This window comes from Bos mutus, chromosome 14 (genome assembly GCF_027580195.1).
Source record: "Bos mutus isolate GX-2022 chromosome 14, NWIPB_WYAK_1.1, whole genome shotgun sequence".
In the NCBI taxonomy this organism is placed as follows: domain Eukaryota; kingdom Metazoa; phylum Chordata; class Mammalia; order Artiodactyla; family Bovidae; genus Bos; species Bos mutus.
In genome coordinates this window covers 20,012,030-20,039,321 of record NC_091630.1, presented here as the reverse complement: position 1 = coordinate 20,039,321, position 27,292 = coordinate 20,012,030, and the positions used below count along the sequence as shown (strand labels likewise).

General features: G+C 38.1%; 1 protein-coding gene across 5 annotated transcripts in view; it reads left to right on the top strand.

Annotated features, from left to right (window-relative positions):
- The window catches only part of UBR5 (ubiquitin protein ligase E3 component n-recognin 5), a 137,706-nt gene that overhangs the window by 22,968 nt on the left and 87,446 nt on the right, over positions 1-27,292 (top strand). For all 5 annotated transcript variants that reach the window (XM_070383073.1, XM_070383072.1, XM_070383071.1 and 2 more), the window contains exons 2-5: positions 21,989-22,033; positions 22,602-22,683; positions 23,159-23,235; positions 23,939-24,058. In XM_070383073.1, the coding sequence (XP_070239174.1) occupies positions 21,989-22,033; positions 22,602-22,683; positions 23,159-23,235; positions 23,939-24,058 (324 nt within the window). The remainder of the gene's footprint in view (positions 1-21,988; positions 22,034-22,601; positions 22,684-23,158; positions 23,236-23,938; positions 24,059-27,292) is intronic.

Sequence of the window (27,292 nt, the reverse complement as noted above, 5' to 3'; positions counted from 1 at the left end):
ATCTTCAGAATATTTAAAGATGTTTCAAGTGGCACGTATACTTTTTAAACACAAATAGTACCTTTACTTTTCTATCCACTGCTGTGAAGTTGGTTGGACAAGTGAGTCTGCATACTTCTGTATCCCAAAAGACAGGAGAGGGTAAATTGCTTTTGTTTCTAACTTAGTTAACTGTTTTGGTGAAATTTTAAGATTTTTGGATCTAGTTTTGATAGTTTGTTTTAAAAGTTAGTTTTTAAAAGCTTATCCCTTTTCTGTCTTTGGTGTGCCATTTTGTTACTATATTTAGTTGAAAGCACATTTAAGTTTTGTCCTCACTATTATTTGCTAGGTATAAAATTTCTGGCTGGGAATAATTTTTCTTCAAAATTTTGAAGGCGGTGCTTCATTGTCACATAGCCTCCAGTCCTCCAGGGTTCATTTTGAGGAGTTCAGTACTATTTTGACTCCTAATCCTTTTACATGACCTACCTCCATCCCCCCTGTCCTCCCCATAAAAGCTTTCTCAGTTTATGGTGCTGAGAAGTTTCATACTGATGTGCCTCTTCGTAGTAGGTCCTCTTCTCATTCATTGTATTTTGGGCCCCAGACACTTGGTAGGTGCCTTTATTCTGGAAGTTCCTATCATGTAGTTCTAGGAAATTTTGTCACACATTTTTCTCTCATCCATTTTCTCATTTTTCTTTTTTTTTTTTTAAACTCCTAAGAGTTGGATGTTTGACCCCTCTGTTGCCACTCTGATTTATTTATCGTTTCTCCTTTGTTGTCTATCGCTTTGACTTTTTGTTTTATATTATGCTGAAGATTCTTTTTTCTCCCTTTGGGCCAGCTTCTAGGGAAGGGAATCCTGAAAGGTAAGAGCATGGCTGCGAGCATGGTGGTCTGGGGACTGGTAGACTCCACATTTCAGCAGACAGCTTTTATGGCTTCCAGTGTGCCTAAACCTGCCTGGCCTGGTATCCCTAGGCTGTTATTCTGGTTGAATTTCTCTAAGTACAGAACAGTTCTGTCAGGGTCTAGGAGGGGCAGTCTCCTGCTTATAGAGTGGGGATCTTAACTGCTCCTTATGCAAACTTCCTGCTTGGGATCACCCCCAGGCTTCAGAGGTACCTGGTGCCTCCCAATTTCTCAGAGTTAACCTGTTCCTTTTCGGCTCCTACTTCTGGAGACTTTAGCTTTCAGCCTTCTCTTGTTGGTTAAGTCATTTGCCACTTCTCTGTCTGCTTTCCAGATTTTGTTGGCATCTCTTGCTTTTAAGTGCTGTAGCCTTCTCTCTAGTTGTCCTTGTAATCTTAACATTCATTTGTTGTCATTTTAGGAGGTCATAGGAGGTGATGGAGGTACACACATGTTTAACTAGAAGTCTGTACAAGAAAATTACTTAATTCTGAATACTCTTGGTTCTCCATACCAGTCGTCTTAACCTGCTTGGGCTGTTGTAACAAAATACTATTAACTGGTACCTTTATTAGGTTGGTGCAAAGGTAATTAGGGTTTCGGACCATAAATTTTAAATCATTATAGCTAGGGACAAACACATCCTGATTAATCAAAATAGGAACCATTACAGTCAACACGTTTTTGCCAGTGAAAAATAAGTTTATTTCTGTAGTGTAAAAATCCATGCCTCAGGATTGGATGAACTCTTGGAAAGCGTTTTCTGTATCCTGCTGGTTGTGCGATCATTTTCCCCGCAAGAAGTTGTCAAGATGCTTGAGGAAGTGGCAGTTGGTTGGCGAGAGGTCAGGTGAATGTGGCAGATGAGACAAAACTTTGTAGCCCAATTCGTTTTACTTTGTTGTGCGATGGGTGGTCTGGTGTTGTCATGGAGAAGAATTGGGCCCTTTCTGTTGATCAGTGCTGGCTGCAAGATTGCAGTTTTTGGTGTGCATCTCACTGATTTACTGAGCATACATCTCAGATGTAGTGGTTTTGCGAGGATTCAGAAAGCTGTAGTGGATCAGATAGGCAGCAGACCACCAGACAGTGTCTATGACTGTTTATTTTTGGTGCAAGTTTGGTTTTGGGAACTGCTTTGGAGCTTCTTTTTGGTCCAGGCACTAAGCTGGTCGTCGCCAGTTGGCGTATAAAATCCACTTTTCAGCACACATCGCAATCCTATTAAGAAATAGGATTCATTGTTGCACAGACTAAGAGAAGATGTCACTTCAAAATGACAGTTTTTTTTGATTTGTGGTCAGTTCATGAGGCACCCACTTTTCGAGCTTTTTTACCTTTCCACTTTGCTTCAAATGCCAAATGACCGTAGAATGAACAATGGTGAGTTCTTTGGCAACTTTTCGTGTTGTTGTAAGAGGACCAGCTTCGATGATGCTCTCAATTGGTCATTGTCACATTCTGATGGCCGGCAACTACCCTCCTCATCTTTAAGGCTCTTGTCTTCTTTGCAAAAGTTCTTGAACCACCACTGCACTGTATGCTTGTTAGCAGTTCCTGGGCCAAATGCATTGTTGATGTTGCAAGTTGTCTCTGCTGCTTTACAGTCCATTTTGAATAAGGAAATAAGTCCCATTTCCTCGAATAAGGAAATCTCTCAAATTTGCTTTTTAACATTTCCATAGTCTACAATAAATATAAGCAATAAATAATAAGTCATTAGCAAAAAACATAAAGAAATGTACATTAAAATGATATATAACATAGCCACATTTATTAAGAATATATTTAAATATCAGATGGCAAATTTCACAATGCAAAAACCATAATTACTTTTGCACCAACCTAATAATATTTTTCACAATTCTGGAGGCTGAAATTCCCAGGCCAGGGTGCTATAGTGGTCAGATTCTGGTGACAGCCTGTTTCTTGATTTGTAGATAACTGTCTTCTTGTATTCTTCCATGGAAGCGGAAGCAAGCTTTTGTCCTGTCTCTTCTTTTCTCTTATTTTAAAATTCAATTTAACGTAATGTAATATTTTACTGAAGTATGATTGACAGTGTTGCGTTAGTTTCTGGTGTGCAGCAAAGTGATTCAGTTATACTTTTATGTATGTATATTCTTTTTTCATGTTCTTTTCCATTATGGTTTATTGCTCTCAGGGGAGGTTTGAAGCTTGCTATTGGCTTAGCAGTGGTCCTGCATTTTCTTCCTGAGAATGAATGTCCCAGGATGTGCAGGTTTGACAACTTTCCAAAATGGACTAAAGCCTGTCTCAAAATTTAATTTTTGGAAGCCTCTGTTGTTCTTCAGGCATGGGGAAAGTTCTTTAAAACTTACTGTAGTCAGGGCTTGTGTTTTCTTTTACTACCTTTCTTGAAATGTTTTCTCCCTCATTTTCTTCTCCGTCTAGTGAAGAGCAGGAAGAAAGGTGTTCTTTCACTATGCTTCCCCATTTATTAAGTTTCTCTTCAGGGAGCTCAGGTTCTTCTCTGAAGTCTTCCCTGAGTCTGATTTCATGTCCACAAGAGGTAGCAAAGTGGAAAGATTGTCAGATCTTGTATCTGCTGTCCAGCTAATGAGATCTGCTTCTGTGAAGTATGTTGGACTTCCTTTTTTTTCTGTTTTCATGTCAGTTTTCTTTCAGTGCATGCATGCATGCTCAGTTGCTTCAGTTGTGTCCAACTCTTTGTGACCCCCGTGGACTGTATCCTGCCGGATCTCTGTCCATGGGACAGAGGTCCTTTGCCCTCCTACAGCGAGGGGATCTTCCCAACCTAGGGATAGAACCTGGGTCTCCTGCATTGCAGGCAGTTTCTTTACCACTGAGCTACCAGGGGAGTCAATTTTTATATTTATTCACTCTTACTTGGAAGGGAGATTCAGTTCCTAAAAGAATAATACTTTGATCACAGGAAGTGGTATACAATTTGTTGTTTTTTTGCAGACACTCTGGCACTATCTACTGTTTAGATTATTTGTAAGAAAAATAATTTCAGTTTCTTAGGATCTTTTCGGCTTTTTGGTAATTGTAGCCTTTTTATTTGTATAAGAGCCATTTTTTTTTTTTAGTTTAGTAGACAAATACTTATGTTTTCATTGACATGTGTCCCCTTTTCTGAGATGATGAATCTCAACACCCTTCAAAGCCCATTTCAAAATCCTGACTCCCCAGAAGCCCTGGCATTCACTGATTCTTCTAACCTGAAATGAATGCTGCCTTCTCTTACAGTAAGTTTTGGTTATAGCACTTATCTTGGCTCCCAGTTTAGTGTTTTGTTTGTTTCCTTATGGATGCCTTTTGTTTTTACAAGTAGATTATAGTACACTACTTGAGATGTGTGGATTGAAATAGTGGTTCTCAACTTCCCTTTCTTTCTCAGGCTTCCTAAGGGGTAGATGGCACAGTTTTCTGTAGCTGTGGTGCATAATTAAGGTGATCATCCCAAGTATGTAGAGACCCCTTCAGGTGGTGCTGTTTGTCTCCCCTCTCTTCCCAGTGTATCATATAGTGCAGCTTATTTCCTGTAATACTTACCTCTGGGCTGTCAGGAAGTATTTGTTGATTGAATTGGACCCATGGCAAGTGCGATACCATGACAAGAATAGAGGCTTCAAGAGGTTTTGTCTCCCCTCCTCTCTTTCACCTCTTATTTGAGTAATTATAGGTAAATCAACCTCTTGTAGTCTTTTGTTTTCTCATGGAAAACAAAGACTATTATATCAAGAATTTGATATTAAATGAAAAAAATCTGTATAGTTGTTGTTATGACATCAAATAAAACTATCAAATTAAGTACACTTCTGTGTTGGTGCCAGTTATTTAGATTTGTCTTTCTTACTTTTTAAATTTTAAATTTATCTTTCAGTAAAATATTGGTACCACATCTTGGCAAGATGAAAAGTTGGCAACCTTACATTTATTCCTTTAATTTGAAGGAAATTTTATTTATCTGTTAAGTCTAGAAGTTGGAATATTCTTTATGCCTTAAAACCTGTGGCAGCCCAGTCTGGGGACAGATTTCTATGTATTTATTTGTTAGACTAAGCTTGTTAATGTTCCTTTTCAGTAAAGTTCCAGTACAGTTTCTGTCTTTACTGATATTTTTTCTGCTTTAACTATCACTTTCTGATAGAAGTGTATTTCTCATTGGAGTTGACATTTCCTCAAGTGGTCAGTTTTTACTAGAGATGATTTTTGAGATGTGGTATTAGGAGCATTCAGAGTCTTGCATGTTACTTGTTCTTGGTGGATTATTCCTTTTATTGTTATATAATGTCTCTCAGCCCTTCCATCATACTTCCTTTTCCTCCAATCTGATAATATTTGACTTTTAATATGTGTGATGAACCATTTGAATAAGCAGGTTTATTTCTACTGTCTGAATTTTATATTTTCTGAACCTTTTATTTCACTGCCTTTTTTCCTTTGTTAGATTGCTAGTTTCCTGCATTTCTTTCTTTTTTCCCTCTGCTTTTGACTAGAAACCATAGATTGCTATTTCTGTTCTTTTAGTGGCTGCTATTAAGCTTTTCAGTCACAACATTTATAACAAAACCATGAGTCTAACTCCAGCTTCCAGGATGAACCCAGTCTCTCACTGGGGAGCACTTTGAGCATTATTTCCCATCTGTGGAGATATTTATCTTTTATTTGATCTCAGCTATGTCTTTTGATTTTCTCTTTTTTACAGGTGTCTTTCATGGCTGTATATTAAGAGTGGGAGAGGTTTTCCAGAGAGAGCAAAGTACACCAACTCTATTGCAACGATTCTTCTAGCCCACTGATACGCATACCTGCCCATAATATTCAGTCAGTGTTTGTTAATTGTTACATATCTTATACATTTCTTCTTTCTGTTTTAGTTTTACTCACTTTACTCTTTTCAGCTTTATATGGAAAGGAAAGTAGAGGGAACAGTCCCACCCAAATCTGTGGAAGACCTTTTCATTGACTTCCCACGTCAGACTTGATGGAGTATTCAGTGCTAAGAAAGGAGGTGTCAAGAATGTAGTTAGTCTGGGACAAGCAGCTTTCGAGTCCTACTGTGTATTGGTAGTATTTATTAATAGTAATCTCATTGTTAGGCTGGTTCCATTTTGTTATATTTGTTAACTCTTCAGCTCTGTCTTTCACTACAGATGCCAGTTACTTCTGTGGGAACCAGGAGAGCTGTGCTATATGTAGCTGTGTTGTTGCTATGATAATGGTGACTGAATGTGGGAAGCATTCCTCTTCTGCCTAGTGTTTGGTAGGACAGTCTGAGATGGTGCTAATTACAGGCGTGCCAGGCTGGAGGTGAGGCTAGTGTTTGGCTCTGCCTCGCTTTCTGCTCCATCATCTTCCTTTTTCAGGAGGTTGAAGTTAGTTATGAAGAAAGAATTAAACCAGTGAACTTGTTAGTTCTTGATGCTGCAGTATTGAGAATATTGCATCTGTGACTAGGAAGTGAGCTTTGAGTTTTGTTTTTTTTTTTTTAATGGGAAAGAAACTAGCAGTCTGGGAGTGATAATTAAGGATTGGCAGTTCGATAGACTGATGTCCTTCATGGTCATTCTCAGGATTAGCTCTCTACCTTTAGTTATCCACACATTGTCTAAAAACACCACATTTGTGTGTGTATGGGTGTTTGGCTTTTGTTTTTTAAGTGGTTGGAGGTTGAGATGGGATGAGAGCCCTCTCTATCTTTGATGTCAGTCTGTAAATCAGAGACTGCCTGTTGTGTCTGCTAATATTGTGTTGAATATTTATTGTTAGATGAGGAATTGGAAACTTTTATTGGTAGATCTCTGAAGGCCAAATGGGGGTGGGGAGGCAAGCCTTTGCTGTGTTGCCAGAGAGGAAAGATTTGTGTTCATTAGTGCTCCGTAGTGATAAAAGGAATCTGGTAGGGCTCTTAAATTTGACTGTGGTGGCTTGTAGTTTTGACCTTTTTTTAAAAAAAATAATTTCAGTTTGTATCTTCGAATTTCTAGTTCAGAAAACCTTCCTTCAGGTTTTCTGAGATAGAGACCTGGTGTTAAGAACCCTAGTAGGTGCAGATTTCAAAGAAGCCATTAGATACAACTTTCAGACCCCCTCTGGGTATACTGATGATAACGCTTCAGGTAATAAGCAAGGTTGTTGTGTAAAGCCCACTTGGTTAGTCTGGCTTCATGGGAATAAAGATGCCCAGCAAGGTTTACTTACACTGTAGAAGGAAAATAATGAAATCTATTGCTGTCTCCTAAAAGTAGATTAGTTTGAATCAAAACTAAATATCTTTAATTTTTTCTACTTAGAGAAATAGAAATGCTGTTGCCATGTTACTTGGATTTAAAAAACTGTCTGCTGTGATATATGTTGATGTAATTTTACGTAGAGTAAGATTGTTTATGCTGTTTCTCTTTTTAATCCTTGAAGTTGCTTAAACAGTAAGGAAATTGGAAAATCATTTTTGTTTAGATAAAGAAAAAAGGAAAGGCATTTTGTCACTACTGAGCTGTAGGCTTTCGTGGGGGTAGAGATGAATAACACGTGGTCTCTGTTTCTGGGAGTTTAGATATTAAATCGGTGTCCTCTGGTTCCCTAAAACCTTACTAGAAAGAATGGCCTGTTTGTGTTCCATGTTTAGTGTTTCCCAAATAGTGCTCACTTCAGTTTGGAAAACACAGGATTAAGCATAGTTAATCAGGTTTCTTTGTTTTAGGACTTACCAGAGTCTAATAGAGGTATGTGGATTGTGAATTTCTAAGAAGGGACTTTCCTAAGCAACATTTCCAAAACTTGAAATAGTAGGGTCCTACATGGACTATTAATCTTGGGACTATTTTAAGAAATGCTTACATGTATTTGTGATATCTTAGAGTAGTGATTTCCAAACTTATTTTATCATCAGCATCACTTTGGGTTTCTTAGACCTTTTTTTTTTTTCAATTTTGAGTTGATAGAATGTTTATGTGATTTAAATTTAACCAAGTGTACATTGGCACTCAGTGAAAAACTTCCCTTCCTGCTCCGTTTCCTAGCTGCCTACTTCCTTTCCTCATAGATGACTAAGATGTTATTCCTTCCAGAGATATTTTATGAATGTGTCATAATTTATTTAGCTAGAACATAAATTACTGAGTCTTGTATTTGGAGATTTCTGACTGAGTAAGTTTGGGTGGGGTCTGGTACTATGTCTTTTAAAATGTTCCTTAGAGATTGGATGATTAGCCAGGTTTAGATGCTATTATTTTAGATGGTACACATTACTTTTGCATGTGACATATTTTCCAATTCTTAAAACAACTCTGAAGCAGCTGTGGTAGGCACCATTTCTGGCAGAGGTGGAAACATGAGAGCAGATTTTAAAATGACCTGCTCAAGGTCATGCTCCTCTTTTAATAGTGAAGCAGAGACTCAAAAAAAGCAGGGCTTTTTTTGGTATCTAGGTAGGACTTGGGTTGGCACTGATTTTGCCTTTTCATGGCTACAATGCAGATGTTTGGCTAAACAACCCTCCTTCCCCCCAAAAAAAACCCCAAACAAATAAAAAAATAATATGAGTATTTATATCCAATTCTTATGTTGGCACAGCATTAAAATGTTAAAATATTTTACTGCATTACTTGCCAAAAGATAGCTAGGAATTAGACTTTCACTCATTTGGTTTTAAGGCGCTTAACCAGTTAGACTCAGGTTACAGTTTCAGGCACTTACATTCAGGTGAGTTGCACACAGACTTTTATCTGTACTTTTACTTCCTGATGGCTCACCTTCTCTCTTCCCTTTGTTTCCAGCTTCTTTTTGGCCTTTCAGTACATTCCTTTATACCAACCAGAATTACACTGTGGAGGAGGGTAAGATGGAGGGAGAAAGAAGACTGTTCGCTAAGTGGAGGGATTAGGAGAAGATCCCTGGCTTACAGTACCAAGTGGTTTTCCTGTCTGGTAAACTCTTTCTGGGGATGATTCTCAAAGAAAAGAGTTTAGACAGATTCTTCAGAGTATTGTAAGACCATGTGAATTAGGGCAGAGCCTCCATAGGTTTATTTTGTAGGACAGTATTCCTTAGTGTGTTTTAAAAAACCTAGTCTCGTACTATTGTTCTCATAGCAGAAAAGCTAAAATCTTTTAAGAACGACTATGAAAAGAATTTAAAAAGCTATGAATTCAGCATTTTGAGGCACCGTAGGACTTAGCGCAGGGATATGAACGTCTACTCATTTGTTCAGCCACCCATCCATCAGCGCACAGAAGGGTTTTACTATGTATTGGGTGCTGGGGGTTTAGAAATTAGTGAAAACATGGTTCTTGCCTTTGTAGAGTTTCAGGCTTGGAGAAGGAAATGGCAGTCCACTCCAGTATTCTTGCCTGGAGAGTTCCATGGACAGAGGAGCCTGGCGAGCTATAGTCCATGGGGTCGCAAAGAGTCGGACATGACTGAGTGACTAACACACAGGCTATTCAGTTCAGTCACTCAGTTGTGTCCGACTCTGCAACCCCACGGACTGCAGCACACCAGGCTTCCCTGTCCATTACCAACTACTGGAGCTGACTCAAACTCATGTCCATGGAGTTGGTGATGGCATCCAACCGTCTCATCCTCTGTCGTCCCCTTCTCCTCCCGCCTTCAGTCTTTTCCCAGCATCAGGGTCTTTTCAGGAAAGTCAGCTCTTCGCATCAGGTGGCCAAAGTATCGGAGTTTCAGCTTCAACATCAGTCCTTCCAATGAGTATTCAGGACTGATGTCCTTTAGGATGGACTGGTTGGCTCTCCTTGCAGTCCAGGGGACTCTCAAGAGTCTTCTCCAACACCACAGTTCAAAAGCATCAATTCTTCGGCGCTCAGCTTTCTTTGTAGTCCAACTCTCCCATCCATGCATGACTAGGGGAAAAACCATGGCCTTGACTAGACGGACCTTTGTCTGCATAGTAATGTTTCTGATTTTTAATATGCTGTCTAGGTTGGTCATAACTTTTCTTCCAAGGAGCAGGTGTCTTTTAATTTCATGGCTGCAGTCACCATCTGCAGTGATTCTGAAGCCCAAAAAAATAAAGTCTGTCACTGTTTCTATTTGCCTATCTATTTGCCATGAAATTATGGGACCAGATGCCATGATCTTAGTTTTCGGAATATTGAGTTTTACGCCAACTTTTTCACCTCTTTCACTTTTATCAAGAGGCTCTTCTTCACTTTCTGCCATAAGGGTGGTGTCATCTGCATATCTGAGGTAATTGATATTTCTTCCGGCAGTCTTGATTCCAGCTTGTGCTTCATCCATTCCGGCATTTTTCATGGTGTATTCGGCATATAACACATAAGCTGGGAAAGAGACAGATATTTCACCAAACAAGTAGTTATACGGTATAAGTACAGTGGAGGAAGTATGCCCCAGGGGGGTCAGAAGAAGACCTAGTATAGCCTGGAGTGAAAGATTAGTTAAGATTTTCCCACAGGTTCTTTCAGCCAAAACTTGAGGGATTAGTATCTATAGATGTGTAGAGGGCAGTGGAGTATAGTTTATTCTAGGCTGAAGAAATGGGTGTGTACAAAAAAATAAAGTAAGGAGCTCCTTGGTGGTTTAGTGGTTGGGATTCTGTGCTTCTGCTGTTGTGGCCTGGGTTCTACTTCTGGTTGGGGAGCTCTCATAAGCTATACAGTGTGCCAAAAGGAAAGAGAAAAATAGAGTAGTTTGTGAATATAATCTAGTTAAGAACTTGGGAGAGCATAGTGATATCTGGAGTATGCAGTAGTGATATCTGGAGTATGCAGTGCTCTGGAAGTGTTAGGAGATGAGACTGGAAGTAGTAGGGGAGAGAAGAGAAGGAATCTCTTACTGTTGTGAAATAAAAGCCCAGGCACAGGATACAAAGAGTTACAGTGTGCCTACAGATTTCTGGTTCCAGGAATTCCCAGACTTAGTTGTCATTCCCTGGTTCTTCGGGTTCCTACCAGATCTCCAGATTCAAATTGGGCCTTGTTTAATTTGGCAACCGGTTCAAGCTAGAAGTTGGCTGATTGGAAGCAGCAGTCTATAGAGCAAGCTATCCAAGGATGAAAAGTATATTTCAGTGATAATGATAATGGCTGCCATTTATTGAGCATTTAAGTGCTTGGCTCTTTCCAGGGTACATTGCAAAATTACCTTTAATCCTTATAGCAGCACTACCAAACAAGTGGTTGATCTTCATTTAACAGAGCAAGAAACCTTCCATGCTCTGGGAGGTTAAAGTGAACTTGCCCAAGGTTGCAGAACCAGTTAATGGAAGAGATGGAATTGAACCCAGGTTGGTTTGTCTGACAGCCCCTTCTTTCCCTACCACCATGCTGCCCCTCAGGACTGCAGGATGGCTCCTGGAGCAGACGGAATGGCAGCTCAAGAATGTCCAGTGACCGTTTCAGAGGCAGTAAAACTACTATTTCATCTTCGATGTTAAAAGGGCAAACAAGAATCCATCCCATTATCTGTCATTTAAAGAAGCTTTCCTGAGTCTAATGGCATCAGGATCCTTGGTCAGGAACCTAACCTCCTTATAGTCTTGTTTTGTGGAAAAATCAGATTTAATCATAGGTATATAGCTCTATTTAAAGAACTGAGTACCTTGCCGAACAGTAGTATTTATATTACAAAGTGCATTAGTTTCTCATGAGACGTTTGATTTGCATGTGGAGTTAAAATGGGGTTTGTAACAGTTCGAATACATTATATGCATTTGGCAGGTACTTTATTGAATGATGTTGTAGTTATTCAGAATGTGGATATGGCCTAAGAGTGAAGAAAAACCAAGACTTTTCTCTTAAAATTTTGGCTGGATGCTACATTTTTGAAACAGAAGGACTGAAGAAGTCTTCTTACTCTGTTAGCATGCAAGTTAACACAAGTTTGACTCTTGTATGTATGTGTAGTCTTACTGTTAAGAAATTGAAATTAGGTGAGACAAAGACACAGGAAATTATAAAGAAGGATTAATGTGTAAAGGCCAAATCTTTATCTTTTCCTACCAAATTTCTTGTCCATTTGGCATGTGTATTTCCCTTTTCCTGTTTTGAATGGAGCTGAAAATAACATGGATGGTTTTGCTTTAAAGGAAAATGACTCACTTTCTTGTGCTAGTTTCTCAGAGATGTGTTTATCTTTCGAATGGCACAGTATTTTGGGATTTTGGTCTCCTTTTCGTTTTATAGGAATTTCTAACTAGAATATTTTCTTATGTTAAGGGAAGAAATTATTTGTAAGTATAATGTATTTTTCTTTGTTGTAGTTGCAGAGTATGTCTATAACGTGGAATTTTCTCATCTTAGTTGTATAGAAATGTTTGAGCTGTTTCACCTGAAAACCATTTTAGGAGTAAGAATTAAATTTCCCACTTAAAATTTATATCATTTTCTGTATTTATCTGGAAACTTTTTTTTTGGTCTTGAATGTATCTTGAGGCTGAATGTCTTGTGTTTATTTATTTAAGGTAAAATGAACACATTATATAAACAGACATTCGTTTTGTCCATAAGCACAAAGTGTATAGAAATCCTAACTATAACTGGTTACACAGGAAGCTGACAGATGGGTTTTTTCCTCCTATAAAAGCCATCATTTGGGTGATTTGGAGTCTTTTAAAAGTCAGGGGACTTCCCTGGTGGTCTAGCGGCTAAGACTGCTCCCAGTGCAGGGTGCCTGGGTTCAATCCCTGGTCAGGGAACTAGATCCCGTGTGCCACAACTAAGACCCGGTGCAACCAAATTAAAAAAAAAAAAAAAAAAGTGTTTGCTACCTGGCACCATTTTCTTTGGTAGGCAAAAAAGAGAAAAGTCAACTCAAATCTAAAGAAAAAGTGGCTAAGATTTATGTCTAAGCAAAGATATATTATGGATCAAAGTACAAGCTGAGATTTGCATTATAAAACTGAACAGATTACTCTTCACAAGGAAATACCCTCTTTTAGAGGGTGGGAGGAATAATCTGTATCAGTAGTCTCAAATGCAAATGCCTCCAGGTGCTAGGCAGGTAAGGGTACCTCTTGTCACCACTAGTCAATAGAAGCTTGGTTGTTAGATCTCATTTTTCAAAAGAAGCTAGAAATCTGAGTATCTGAAATTTTCCAGTTTTACATGTTGGCCAAGTTCTTTAACAGTCTTTTAAAAATTTAAAAGGCCATGTGATTCAATATCTTGTGTACACCTGTAGGCTGGCAGTTTGTGACTTAGACTTAAAGACTTCCCCTCCCCACCCCTTTTACTGATTGACTGTAGCTTTTGCATGTAAATCTTAGAAGTTCTTTCTGATCCTTGCCTCTACTGCCTCACCTTCCCCTACTGAAATAAACGTTTAGTGCTCATGAGAAATTTAATGCTATCAGGGAGGCAGGGTTACATTTTTCATATGCTTTATGTTGCATTACCATGTCATTTTACATCTAGAGAATCATGCATGGATACATTTATTCTGAGTGCAAAATAGACGAGTGGATTTTTAAAAATTAGTTGATTAACTAATTTTTGTCTCTGTTGGGTCTTTGTTGCTGCACGGGCTTTTCTCTAGTTGCAGTGTGCGGGCTTCTCATTATATTAGCTTCTCTTGTGGAGCACGGGCTCTAGGGTGCCGGCTTCAGTAGTTGTGGCTCGCGGGCTTAATTGCTCTGCAGCATGTGGGATATTCCCAGATCAGGGATGGAACCCGTGTCCCCCGCGTTGGCAAGTGGGTTCTTTACCATTGAGCCACTGGGAAGCCCCTGGATTTTAGTTTTAACAGTATTAAGAGTTCATAAATAGTGTTTCAGACCCTCCATTGTAACCAGCCTTTTAGAAACCATCACTTGTTGAGTTTTGGTGTAGTGATTTTTTTCTTCTCTGTATGTATTGTCTAAATACCTGTACTGCTTCTCTCATTATCCACCCCCACCCCCAATTCCTGAGAAATTCTGAAGCTAGGAATGCATGATCAGGGTTAAATTCAGATATAAGCAGTACAGAATGAATTTTTTAAAACTGTATCTGAAAATTGAATGTCTTGAAGTCATATTTCAGACATACAGTAAGAGAGTCTTTCATAATCACAGGGAATTGTGTTGAAGGGAATCACCCCTAAAGTGCTGGTGCTTCTTGTTTGGGCCAAAGCAACCCTAATTCCGCTAAGCTCTTCTCAGGCTCACAGGTCAAGGTAGCTCCTAATATTTTAAGTCACAGCACAGTGGGCAGGTAGGCTGAAAGACTTCATCTCCTTCACCCATAAACAAATCCACAGTGCAGCAGGAGGAGGAGACTCAGTTATCCCTTCCGTCTTGACACCCAAAACTACCTCAAGGGGCTCCCCTTGAGCAGGTGGCCTGCTCCAGGGCTGTGTGCAGAGGGACCTGGGGTTGGGATACCCACTGTGCAGGATTGAAGAAGCTAACTCCAGGCTTTCAGTTTGCTGGTGGGGGTGGGAATGTACTTACTAAATGCTGGCACAAGTAAATGACCGTCTCAGAATGCTCTCTGCACCTTTGCCGAAAGTACATTCTTTTCTCCCAGGTACAGTCCTGCTGCCAGGCAGCACCACCATGTAATAGCTTGAATTTATTGTTATTGTTGATAATGTGAACAGTTGGCATGCAAGGAAGCATTTCAGAGGTGGCAGTTTGTATGGTGCGGTGCAACAGTGGTATAAAAGAACTGTGTTGTGGGGGGACTCCCGATACTCAGGAAGGTGTGTGATGATACAGTGCAGAGACCATATTCCGTGGTCAGAGGAGGGTTTGACTCTTCTCTCTGCCATCAATCTGGTAACATAGCCATTGCTCCAAAAGAAAAAAAGAAAAAAGTGCGCTTTGATTGCTTCTTGAATTTTAAGCTTTAGAGAGTTTGCTTTTGGAGAAATGCTAGAAATATTCCTACAGTATTTCTTTTTCTACAAAAAGATAATCTGGGTGCATTTAAGTTTTGGCAGTACCTGCCTTCTCTGATGTGGATGACAGGTGTTCTTTAAGACATTTTCTGTAGGAATCTTATGATTTAGTGTTACAAGTAGCCTTTCACTGATTCACTGTTGTTTCTTCATATGGATTATTAAGCCCTATATTCCAAAATAAAATTATGTGGATAGGTAAAAGTTTTATTTCCATGAATGGATATCTAGAGAGTGGTGTGAGGTCACTTTAAAGGTAGTTTGCTAATATGATTATTGGGTAACTGGTGAATTATCAGATGTTTTCACTGTGTCAACTGGTCTGTTAATGAGTTAATATGGGCAACTGTCCTAAAAAGATCTGTATATTCACACTTTTCTTGCTTGTTCTAAACTTCAATTTGAGGTGGAAGACCTGAGGAGTAGTTTAGTTTAAGATCAGGAATCTTTTCTGCTCCTGAAATGTATTATAACAAGTATTATTGTACATTTTTCACTGTTGGAAAGAAATGGAAGAGTGGGGAAATACTTGGTAAGTTTTATCTCTTCTTTGCTTTAAGTCTGAAGCCAGTTTAGATCGAAACACAAATGACTGTAGAATGTCAAGTAGACCATTAAAGGGTCCTGTATGAGGGAGAAGCTGTAGGTTTATGTAGGAAGAAAATTAGAGCTACCAGAAAAATTCATGGAGAGGAGTTAGTGTTTGAGCTGGGCCTGAAGAAATAAGAACAAGACTAGAGGAAATGTATGGGTGGCAGAAGAATTACGCCACTTTCTACCACTAAAGTGAGTACTGATAAACGTGAAACATGGATAGGTATCCCTGGTCTTACAGTTCCAGGTAAAGGAAAAAACATCATCTTGTAGAAGGTGGACTGAGGGAAATACATGCTGGAGAATTGGAGCCTTTTAGGGGTCTAGACGCACCTAAATTTTTTACATTTAGAAATGTAACTAGGAATCTAGCAGGTTTCATTTGTTTTGGGGATGTGCTTATTGAACAGGTGGCAGGGGATTCAGTATTAGGGCAGAGAATTATAAAACTGAAGACCCTGCATTAAGTGCTGCTGTCAGTTGCGGGTCATAGAAATTATAATGTTAAATTTGGGGGAGATGAGATTGAACTTGTAGGGAATTTCAAGGGCAGCTATGAAATACATTACCTTCTAGCAGGTACTGTTATAGTTATTTCTCTTTTAATACTGGTTTGCTGTTACCTTACCTTGGTGCTTGAAAAATTTCCAGCCTGTGGATCTGTAAATCTGTCTATAAATCTGAAGGAATAGAATAGATTATTGAATCGGAATACACAATAAATCTTTGGTGTCGGAGTACTAAGGATTGTCAGAAACATACTGCTAACCTATCCATTGTGTGTTATAGCCACCTCACAAAGACTTTCCTGCTTGTCTCCAAATGAGATTAAATGCTGAGTTATGAGGTTATTTTGTAATGTAATGCTGTGTTCTTGTTTCCCATCACAATCACATGTAAAGATTTATTCTGAAATGGAATTTGGTGAGCTCTAAGGTGGGCTTCCCTGGTGGCTTAGCAGTAAAGAATCTGCCTGCAGTGCAGGAAATGTGGTTTTGATCCCTGGATTCAGAAGATTCCTTGGAGAAGGAAATGGCAACCTGCTCTAGTATTCTTGACTGGGAAATCCCATGGACAGGGGAACCTGGTGGGCTACAGTCCATGGGGTCGCAAGAGTGTACTCGACTTAGCAACTACACTACCACCACCAGGGTGGCTTATTTTTTCTTTTAAAAACAGAAAACTTGTGTTAATATTACAATGGGAAGAAATACAGAAATGCAAAGAAATAGAGGAAACAATAGAATGGGAAAGACTAGAGATCTCTTCAAGAAAATTATAGAGATAGCAAGGGAACATTTCATGCAAAGATGGGCTCAGTGAATGACAGAAATGGTATGGACCTAACAGAAGCAGAAGATATTAAGCAGAGGTGGCAAGAATACACAGAAGAACTGTACAAAAAAGATCTTCCCAACCCAGATAATCACAATGGTGTGATCACTCACCTAGAGCCAGACATCCTGGAATGTGAAGTCAAGTGGGCCCTAGGAAGCATCACTATAAACAAAGCTAGTGGAGGTGATGGAATTCCAGTTGAGCTATTCCAAATCCTGAAAGATGATGGTGTGAAAGTGCTGCTCTCAATATGCCAGCAAATTTGGAAAACTCAGCAGTGGCCACAGGACTGGAAAAGGTCAGTTTTCATTCCAATCCCAAAGAAAGGCAATGCCAAAGAATGCTCAAACTACTGCACAATTGCACTCATCTCACACGCTAGTAAAGTAATGCTCAAAATTCTCTAAGCCAGGCTTCAGCAATATGTGAACTGTGAACTTCCAGATGTTCAAGCTTGGTTTTCGAAAAGGCAGAGGAACCAGAGATCAAAATTGCCAACATCTGCTGGATCATCGGAAAAGCAAGAGAGTTCCAGAAAAACATTTATTTCTACTTTATTGACTATGCCAAAGCCTGTGACTGTGTGGATCACAATAAACTGTGGACAATTCTGAAAGAGATGGGAATACCAGACCACCTGACCTACCTCTTGAGAAACCTGTATGCAGGTCAGGAAGCAACAGAACTGGACATGGAACAACAGACTGGTTCCAAATAGGAAAAGGAGTCCGTCAAGGCTGTATATTGTCACCCTGCTTATTTAACTTATATGCAGAGTACATCATGAGAAATGCTGGGCTGGGTGAAGCACAAGCTGGAATCAAGATTGTCAGGAGAAATATCAATAACCTCAGATGCATGCAGATGACATCACCCTTATGGCAGAAAGTGAAGAACTAAAGAGCCTCTTGATGAAAGTGAAAGAGGAGAGTGAAAAAGTTGGCTTAAAGCTCAACATTCAGAAAACTAAGATTATGGTATCTGGTCCCATCACTTCATGGCAAATAGATGGGGAAACAGTGGAAACAGTGTCAGACTTTATTTTTGGGGCCTCCAAAATCACTGCAGATGGTGACTGCAGCCATGAAATTAAAAGACGCTTACTCCTTGGAAGGAAAGTTATGACCAACCTAGACAGCATATTCAAAAGCAGAGGCATTACTTTGCCAACAAAGGTCCATCCAGTCAAAGCTATGGTTTTTCCAATGGTTATGTATGGATGTGAGAGTTGGACTTTAAACAAAGCTGAGCGCCGAAAAATTGATGCTTTTGAACTGTGGTGTTGGAGAAGACTCTTGAGAGTCCCTTGGACTGCAAGGAGATCCAACCAGTCCACCCTAAAGGAGATCAATCCTGGGTGTTCATTGGAAGGACTGATGTTGAAGCTGAAACTCCAATACTTTGGCCACCTGATGAAAAGAGCTGAATCATTTGAAAAGACCCTGATGCTGGGAAAGATTGAGGGCAGGAGGAGAATGGGAGGACAGAGGATGAGATGGTTGGACGGCATCACTGACTCAATGGACATGAGTTTGGGTAGGCCCCGGGAGTTGGTGATGGACGGGAAGGCCTGGCGTGCTGCAGTTCATGGGGTCACAGAGTCAGACACGACTGAGCGACTGAACTGAACTGAACTAAACAGTTAATAACTTTAAGCATTGTAAGCTTTTGGAGGAGGATCCTTTAATATAGGTGAATGCCTGATAATTTTGGGGAAACATGCAGTAACTTAGTAAATTTAAATGAATGTGATCAGTAGCCTGCAGTGATTCTGAGTTTTGCATGTCTGCCCAGGATTCTATAATGTTAAGGGGAACAAAGTAGCCTTTATTTTGTAGTTAGTACTTTGTTTTTGTTTTTTTGCTTTGAAGATTTCTTTGTTACTGTTATCTGGGATCCATGTAGAAAAAGGTGTATGGGGCCAATTTAGTTATAATAACTATCTTGAAATTTGGAAAAATGGCATATATTTTCTATAAATTTGGGGGATTGAATTAAGAAATTAAACAAATTTGATATTTAGAAAAGCATTCTTAAGTATCTATTTAAAATAAATTTGTGTATGAGAGTTTCAGATGGGTAAGATGAAATTGAATATGACAGTAAATGCTGTTTCAATATAAACATTAACATAAATATCTTCCACTGATATATTTGCATTTCATACATTCTTAACAGTTTCAAGACTAAAAAGAACTAGAGAGGACTGATTAGTCTTGCTTCACATAGATGAGACAGAAAACTTAATGGGCTAGTAGTGGTAGATGAGCTGGGAGTAAAGCCTGGATTTCTTGTCATGCAGTGGGTATCATTTCCAGTACGAATGGGTGTACATTTCAGATACAGTTAGGAGTCCACCATGATTTTTAATAATAGAAAGTTTTATGTCTGTAACAATTTCTTCTATCCCCTTCCTAACGTGAAATTTGCTTTTGAGTTCTTGAATTGTTATTTTATTTCTCTTTATTTCTAGCATTTTGATATCCTCAAACCCTACTTTAGTTTTATAGATACTACCTGCAGTGGTATTTGGAGCCATGAAAGCATCATTTAATTCTTAATCTCAGTTGTCCAGTTTTGAGAACACTTTGACAAATTTTATTCTCCCCTCACTCCCTTATGCTTTGTGAAAACTCTGGAGCCAGTGTTGGGCTAAGAAAAAAGGAATGGAAATGAGGGGTTTAGTTGAATGCTGGTGAACAAGTATCTTTTGACAGTGTCACTATTATGGCTTTTGGGAAGTAAAGCCTTCCTTGGCCTTATCTCACAGTCTTTCTACTCTGTTGTCTGGTAAAGAGTTTTATACGTGGCTCAGAGTAAATGTGAGCTGAGGAGAGTGAGAACTCATGCCTCCCTGCCAGGTCTTCTCAAGGCTGTGGTTATTGCCCAGAACAGGGCCTCCCAGTTTATTTTCTTCTCCCCATTTTCTAGTCAGCCTTCTTCCAGAGCTCCTGAGTTCCACAGTGCATTACTCTTCCGGTGTTTTCTCTTGTCTTGGAGCAGAGATATGTGCATTGTAAATGAGCAGACTGAGATATGGTAAAAAAGCTTGACTTCAAAGGACTGAAGAAAACATTTTTTGTTAATGAAAGACTAGAAAAACAAAAATTATTTTATTGAGAGCCAAATCAGAGATGATCAGATGCTGTTTTGGAGTGAAAATTAAGTATGACATCATTCGAAAGTTACTTTTGCTTGAAAGTGTTAGTCGCCCTGCTGCTGCTGCTGCGTCACTTCAGTCGTGTCCGACTCTGTGCGACCCCATAGACGGCAACCCACCAGTCTCCCCCGTCCCTGGGATTCTCCAGGCAAGAATACTGGAGTGGGTTGCCATTTCCTTCTCCAGTGCGTGAAAGTGAAAAGTGAAAGTGAAGTCGCTCAGTCGTGTCCGACTCTTAGCGACCCCATGGACTGCAGCCTTCCAGGCTCCTCGGTCGATGAGATTTTCCACGCAAGAGTACTGGAGTGGGGTGCTCAGTCGTGTCCAACTCTTTGCTACCCCATGGGCTATAGCCCACCACGTTCCTCTGTCCATGGAACAGAGGATGGCAAGAATATTGGAGTGGTTGTCATTTCCTTCTCCAGGGGATCTTTCCAACCCAGGAACTGAACCATCATCTCATGTCTTCTGCATTGGCAGGCGAGTTCCCAGGTGCTGCCTGGGAAGCCCTGTTTTTGCATAGGAATATGATTTAGTGTTGGACATTTGCTTATACTTAGAGGAGGGCATGGCAGCCCACTCCAGTATTCTTGCCTGGAGAATCCTATGGACATAGGAGCCTGGGGGCTCCAGTCCATAGGGTTGCAAAGAGTCGGACATGACTGAAGCGGCTTAGCATAGCACCATTTGCTTATACACATTTTAGTGTTTCAAAGATGCTCCTTGTAAAGAACAGAGGATAGAAGTTTACCAGATAAAGTTGAAGGACAGTTGGTACCTAGTAGAATCTCTTATTGGAATAATTAGCTTATTTGCCCATATGTTGTATGATTTGTGGTAGCTTTTAAATCCTAAACTAGCTTTAAGTATGTTTAATTTTGAGTATGTATACCACTTTGATCTGTTGTTAGTACGAATGACTGAAATTTGATTTTATGTATTTTTGTCACTCTTTACAAAGCAAACTTCATGAAATTTCCTGTTGATTTATTGTTCTGTTTTTTCCCCTGTTTTCTAAAATTCTCAGTTTATTTTTAAAAGAATTTCTGAAAATTATTTTTCAGTTATTAATAATAATAAAACAAATACTGTTTTCAAAGATCAGGCATTTGTTTAGGTAATAGAACTGAACTCTTAAAATCTCTACATTTGATTACATCTTTATATTATAAAATGTCTTCCTTAGGTTGACAGAAGTACCTAATTTAAATGAATATTACAGTTCTTTATATTAATTTAAGAGTTTCTTTGAGAGAAACAGCAAAATGGTGATAAATAACATGAGTTAATGTCTTTGTTAGATAGCCCTTTGAGATTTTTCTAAGCATATTCAATAACTCTTAAAAATGTCAGGTGTTACCCTTGTTTTACAGATGTGGTCACTAAGGTTTTGCTTTTTATTTTTGCAATTCCACCAGAATACCAACCTGGGCACCAAGGTTTTAATTTGTACAATCGTGTGTCACACGGCCCTTCTTTCAGAACTTTTGAGACTATTCTCACCTTAAAGTCAGTTTGGCTTTTGGATTGTTTCTGCCTTGTTATCTTAAATTCTTTAACAGTTACGTACTTTCCAAATAGTTTCATTTTGTGGCATACCTGTACCTTCAAGAATCTCTTTCAGCGTATGTAGTACAGTGTTTGAAAAATTGGCTTTGCATTGAGCATTGATCCAATTGCCAGTTCTACTGCTGGTTTGTTAAAATCTGGAAGCCTGTTTCCTCTTCTGTAAAATAAGATGATGATTGAAGTTACAAATGAGGTGGTGAGGTAAAGCAACTGCAGGGTTGACTTATGACCTTTTTAGAGACAGAACTTAAAGATAATATACAAATCATTTTGCCTTAGTAAATTTTTTGTGGTTGTGCAATGGTAAAGAATCCATTTGCCAATGCAGGGGATGCAGAGACGTGGGTTCAGTTCCTGGGGCAGCAAGATCCCCTGGAGAAGGAAATGGCAACCCACTCCAGTATTCTTGCCTGGGAAATCCCATGGACAGAGGATCCTGGCGGGCTGTGGTCTATGGGGTCACAAAAGAGTCGGACATGACTGAACGCACACACATACTGTTAGAGATCTCCAGATGAGAGCTCTTTTGTTTACAAAGGCTCTGTATGTGTTGTTTATTCATGCTTTGTTTTGTTTTTAAAGGTTACGAGAAGTTTCAGAGAAACTGAACAAATACAATTTAAACAGGTAAGAGTTTTAAAATATTTTACATTTCCTGAGGAGAATAGCTTTTTTTAAAAGACAAAAATTAGGAAAACGTACTCATGTTTAGGTAGCAGCTATTAAGAATATTTTAATCTAGCTCTCAGCTTTTTATGAGTGAGTTCATTTGAATTATAGTTTGTGTTCATACTAATTTTTAAAAACTCTGCCATACCAAAGAGCTATAAGATAATGTATTTCAATTATTGCTTTAAAATATATAAATATTAGTTTTTAAAAATGAGTTTTGCCAGCAGTTCTTCTGTTAATTGAAATTGAAAAAACCCTCAAGGGTGTATTTGCCATTTAAAAAATAATTTTCTTATTTATTTTGTTGGGTCTTTTCATTGTAATGATAGGGTGTTATTATTTTCATTTTATATATATATATACACACACGTATATATATGTTCGTTATATATACAGACACACTCACACATACATATGATGTGTGAGTATATGTGTATACCATGTAATAAAAGTTTCTAGTAAATACAATGACTTTGGAGGAAAAAATAATAACTTTGCTTGCATATTTTTCTTTATTCCTCAGCCATCCCCCTTTGAATGTATTGGAGCAGGCTACTATTAAACAGTGTGTGGTGGGACCAAATCACGCTGCCTTCCTTCTTGAGGTAAATTGTTTGTTTACTCTTAAGGTAGGGAAGTGAAAATGAGTGTTAAAATACAACTGTGCATCGTCATGTGTCTTCCTTTTGGAAGAAATGAAGAAAAGAGCAGTTTCTTACGATAATTATTTCAGAGCTCACCCAGTTCCGTTTTCTTATTGTATAAATTCTCTGGCCCAGAGAAAGTGTAAATGATTTACTAGAGCTTGAAACTAGTTAGTAAGAGAATGAAGTTCCTGATATCCAGTTATTTTCTTACTCTGAATTCTGTTAGATTGAGATATTTTACATTATCTTCACTGGTTTCATGGTAACGCATATAAAATATACTTCCCTGGCTTCATTATGAGTGCCTTCTGGAAGGGAGCTTATTTTTTGGCTTTTTGAATTGACAGTGATAGGTACGTAATCTGTTTGTTGAATAAACTCAAGTTTTAATGCACATTTTTACTTGGGAAAGTTCTATTTTCTTTGCTTCTAGGATGGTAGAGTTTGCAGGATTGGTTTTTCAGTACAGCCAGACCGATTGGAATTGGGTAAACCTGACAATAATGATGGGTAAGTCATTATGTCCTTTATATTTAATTAATAATTTAATTCTTAAAGGTATAATATTCCATCTGTGTTTTGGTTTGGGGAACCGTCAAGTTAAAAAGCATTATAGAAAACCAGGTGCTTAAAATAGAATGCAGTGGTTACTTTATAGTTTGATTTTAATTTTTATGCAAACAGTGATTTATAGCTAAAATATTCACATTAACAGTAGCAGAGGAATCAATGATCACTTAACCAGAATAGGTTACCAGAAGTATGATATGTATTTGGTAGGTTCCAAGTCAGATCTGCTCTTTGAGTGAACTGCCTTTTCAGATCATTTTTTTTCCCCCTTAATATTCCCAAATCAGGTAACTCAATTTGAAATTTTTGAAGTCTTTAAAGTTTTGGTCTTTATAAAGTATGACATGTAAAAAACATTGCTAGATAATGCATGATGACTTTCAGTTGACTGCTTCTGAAGAAAGTATGATTACTTTTAAAAATCTGAGGAACAGTTTGTTTGCAGCTAAACCATGAAAAAGGTTCAGACAGGAGCTGGATTGTTACCAGGTTACAAGTTGTTAGATTTGCTCTTTGTTCTGAAGTGTCCATCTCAATGAGAGTTATCAGAATTGTTAAGCTGATATTTTATGTAGTGAAGCCTGGAATTCCTAGGCATTTGGGGACTTTTCCGTGATTTTTCTACCTCTTGTTTTTTTCCCAGGTCAAAGTTGAATAGCAGCTCTGGGGCAGGGAGGACATCGAGACCTGGTAGGACAAACGACTCCCCGTGGTTTCTCTCAGGTTCTGAGACTCTGGGCAGGCTGGCTGGCAACACCCTGGGGTAAGTTGTGGCCTGATGATGCATCCACTGGTCTGTGAGTGCTGTCACTGCGAGTGGTCATCTCAGTGTTACCTAGTGACGAAGCCAGGGAACTCTGGGCAGGGTGTCCTGTTGCTTAGAATGAGCCACCATGACTTAAAAAAGCCTACATAGGCTAATTACTGTTAGCCTAGATTTTTCATCTTTTAAAAATGTATAGTGGCTATATGCATTTATGTCATTCATCTATGTTATTTTTTAAATTTCAGTTATATTATCTTTGGTCTTATTTTTGATTAATTCTTAGGTAAAAAAAATTCTAACATTTCTTTCTAGTAGCCAAATCTGGTAGTTCTTTCTGAGTAAATTTAGTGAGGCTTCAAACTATTACGTAACTAAATTTTACTGCCTTTAATGAAATCTTTTTTACTTTAAAGAAATTATTGTGGTATACTTGACATATAACAGTTGCAAGTGCACAACATAACAGTTCAATATTTGTGTATACATGTATACAAATGTTTATGGCCCTTGAACAATGTGGAATTTAGGGCACATTTTTGATCCTGTACAGTCAAAAACCCACTTGTAACTTCTGACTCCTTCAAAACTTAACAGCAAATAGTCTCTTGTTGACTGGCAGCCTTAGGATTAGCATAAACAGTTCATTAATACGTATTTTGTGTGTTATATGTTTTATATTCCGTATTCTTATAATAATGTAAGATAGGAAAAAATAAAACATTGAGAAGAAAATACATTTACAGTACTGTTCTTATCAATACTGTAAATTTGTACCATCTATTTGCAAAATGAATTGTCTGTCATTACCTATGTCAGTATTTTGCTATATGATACAAAACTCTAGATGGTATACGTATTACTTACACTAGACATCAAAAATGAAAAGATAATGTGAAAGGGAGATTCATATTTATTGTATTTATAGATACAGTGATTGATGCATTGATAGTGAAGAAGCAGCAATATGATTACTTCATGGTAGCCTAACTTAAACACTAATGAATGAATGGTTATAAAAACTTTATGGCATGTAGTATTACAGTCATATTTATCATATGATATTAGAAACGTTGTTCATTTAAAAGAAACTACTTACCTGTGATGATAGAAACACAGTTTCTCCAATTAAGAGAAAGAGAAGCATACTGTATGGTAATGTAATTCTACGAAAGCAAAGTTGTAACACAGTAAGAAAACTGTCATTGAGCAGCCAACAGTAAGAAAACTAACAGTATTAGTTTTATATTAAATATCATTCACCTTATGCCTATGTAAGCATAGGCTATTATCTACAAATATTTTATGCATTCATGACATAACTTTTTCTTAATATTTTTGGAGTTTTTCTAGGCTTCATGGTTCATCTGAGTTTTTAAAATTCCTGTTAGTCCCCCCCCCAAAAAAAATTCCAGTATATTTATTGAAAAAAAATTATTATATAAGGGAAGCCACACAGTTAAAGTCTCTGCTGTTCAAGGGTCAACTGTAATGTGAAATGAAACAGTCAGTTAACACCCATCACCAAATCTGGTTACAGATTTTTTTCTTGTGATGAGGACTTTAGAGATCTCCTCTCTTATCAGCTTTCAAATGTACAGTACCTTGCTGTACATTTTATCTCTGTGACATTTATTTTATAACAAAGTTTGTACCTTATTTTTACTTTTAAAATTATTTGTAAAATTTTTACTTTTTACACTAGATACTCTTAAGTCCATATTCTCTAAAGCTGGTATGCCGTTGAACTAAAAGAATCATATACAGATTCCAAGCCAGATGGTTTTATTCATTTTATACCTTGATTTATGAATAGCTAGATCTTCTGAAATTACCCATTTAGTGGTTAGATAATGCCAAAGCAATGATGTTAGCATATGTATTCAAAAGCTAAGCAGAGAAATAGAAGCAATTTAAACTGTTTCAAAATATAATTAAGGAGAGGAAGATGGTTTTAAACATTTTGACTCTCTTGGTAAAGTTAGATTTAAAAGTTGAGATCCCATTTTATCTGATAAACTTGCAAATGTTTGATTTTATTTAAGAAAGCATGCTCTTACATATCATACTACATCAAACTTTACCTGTTTAAAGATTAAAATTTAGTTCTTTTTTTAGTTGAGGGGTTGTCACATTATAGCCTACAGGCTAAATCTGTCCTGACTGCCTCCTATTTTCATTGAGACAACTATACTTGATACTTTCTCTGTGGTTGCTTTTGTGCTAAAATGGCAGAGATGAGTTGTCATGACAAAAGACTGGTGAGCCTGCAAAACCTAAATAAATGGTTTACTTTTCTACACTTTACAGTTTGCTGATCCCTGCTTTAGTTTATTCATTTACATAGGGGCATTTGTTCCTAATGCTGTGCTCTTTATTTCTAAATTTAACTTTTCATTTGAAAATTATTTGACTTTTAAAAATTGCAAAATTTCACCCAGCTTCCCCAAATGTTAACATTTTACATAATCATAGTACAGTTATCAACACCAGGAAATTAACAGTGATCAGTGCTTAATCTGTAGAGTTTATTCGGATTTCATCACCTGTCCCACGAGTACCATTTCTCTGCTCTAGGATTCAGTCCAGGACCCTGTGTTGCCATTTGTTGTCATGTTTCTGTAGTTTCCTCCAATCTGGGACAGTTTCTCAATCTTTCCAGATCTAGATGAGTTTGAAAACTGGTTATTTTGTAGAATGTTTGATTTTGTCTCTTATTTCCTCATGATTAAACCCAGGTGATGCATTTTTTTTTTAAGTCTTTATATTTTAAGAGCAGTTTTCGAGTTCATAGCAAAAATGAGAAGGTACTGACTGTACAGGGATTTTCATATTCCCCCTGACCACATGTATAACCTCCCTTGTTATCAGTACTCCCCACCAGAGTGGTCCATTTGTTACACTTGATGAACCTACACCCGCACATCATCATCCACAGACCATAGTTTACATGAGAGTTCACTCTGGGTGTTGGACCTTCTCTGGGTTTGGATAAGTTTATAATGACATGCATCTTTGATTATAGCATCATTTAGAGTAGTTTCACTGTCCTAAGAATCCACTGATCTTTTTTACCATCTCCATAGTTTTGTCTTTTCTAGAATGTCATATAGTTGCAATCATTCAATATTTAGCCTTTCCAGATTGGCTTCTTTCACTTAGAGTAGTATGCATTTAAGGTTCCTCCATGTCTTTTCATGGCTTGATAGCTCGTTTCTTTTTAGTGCTGAATAG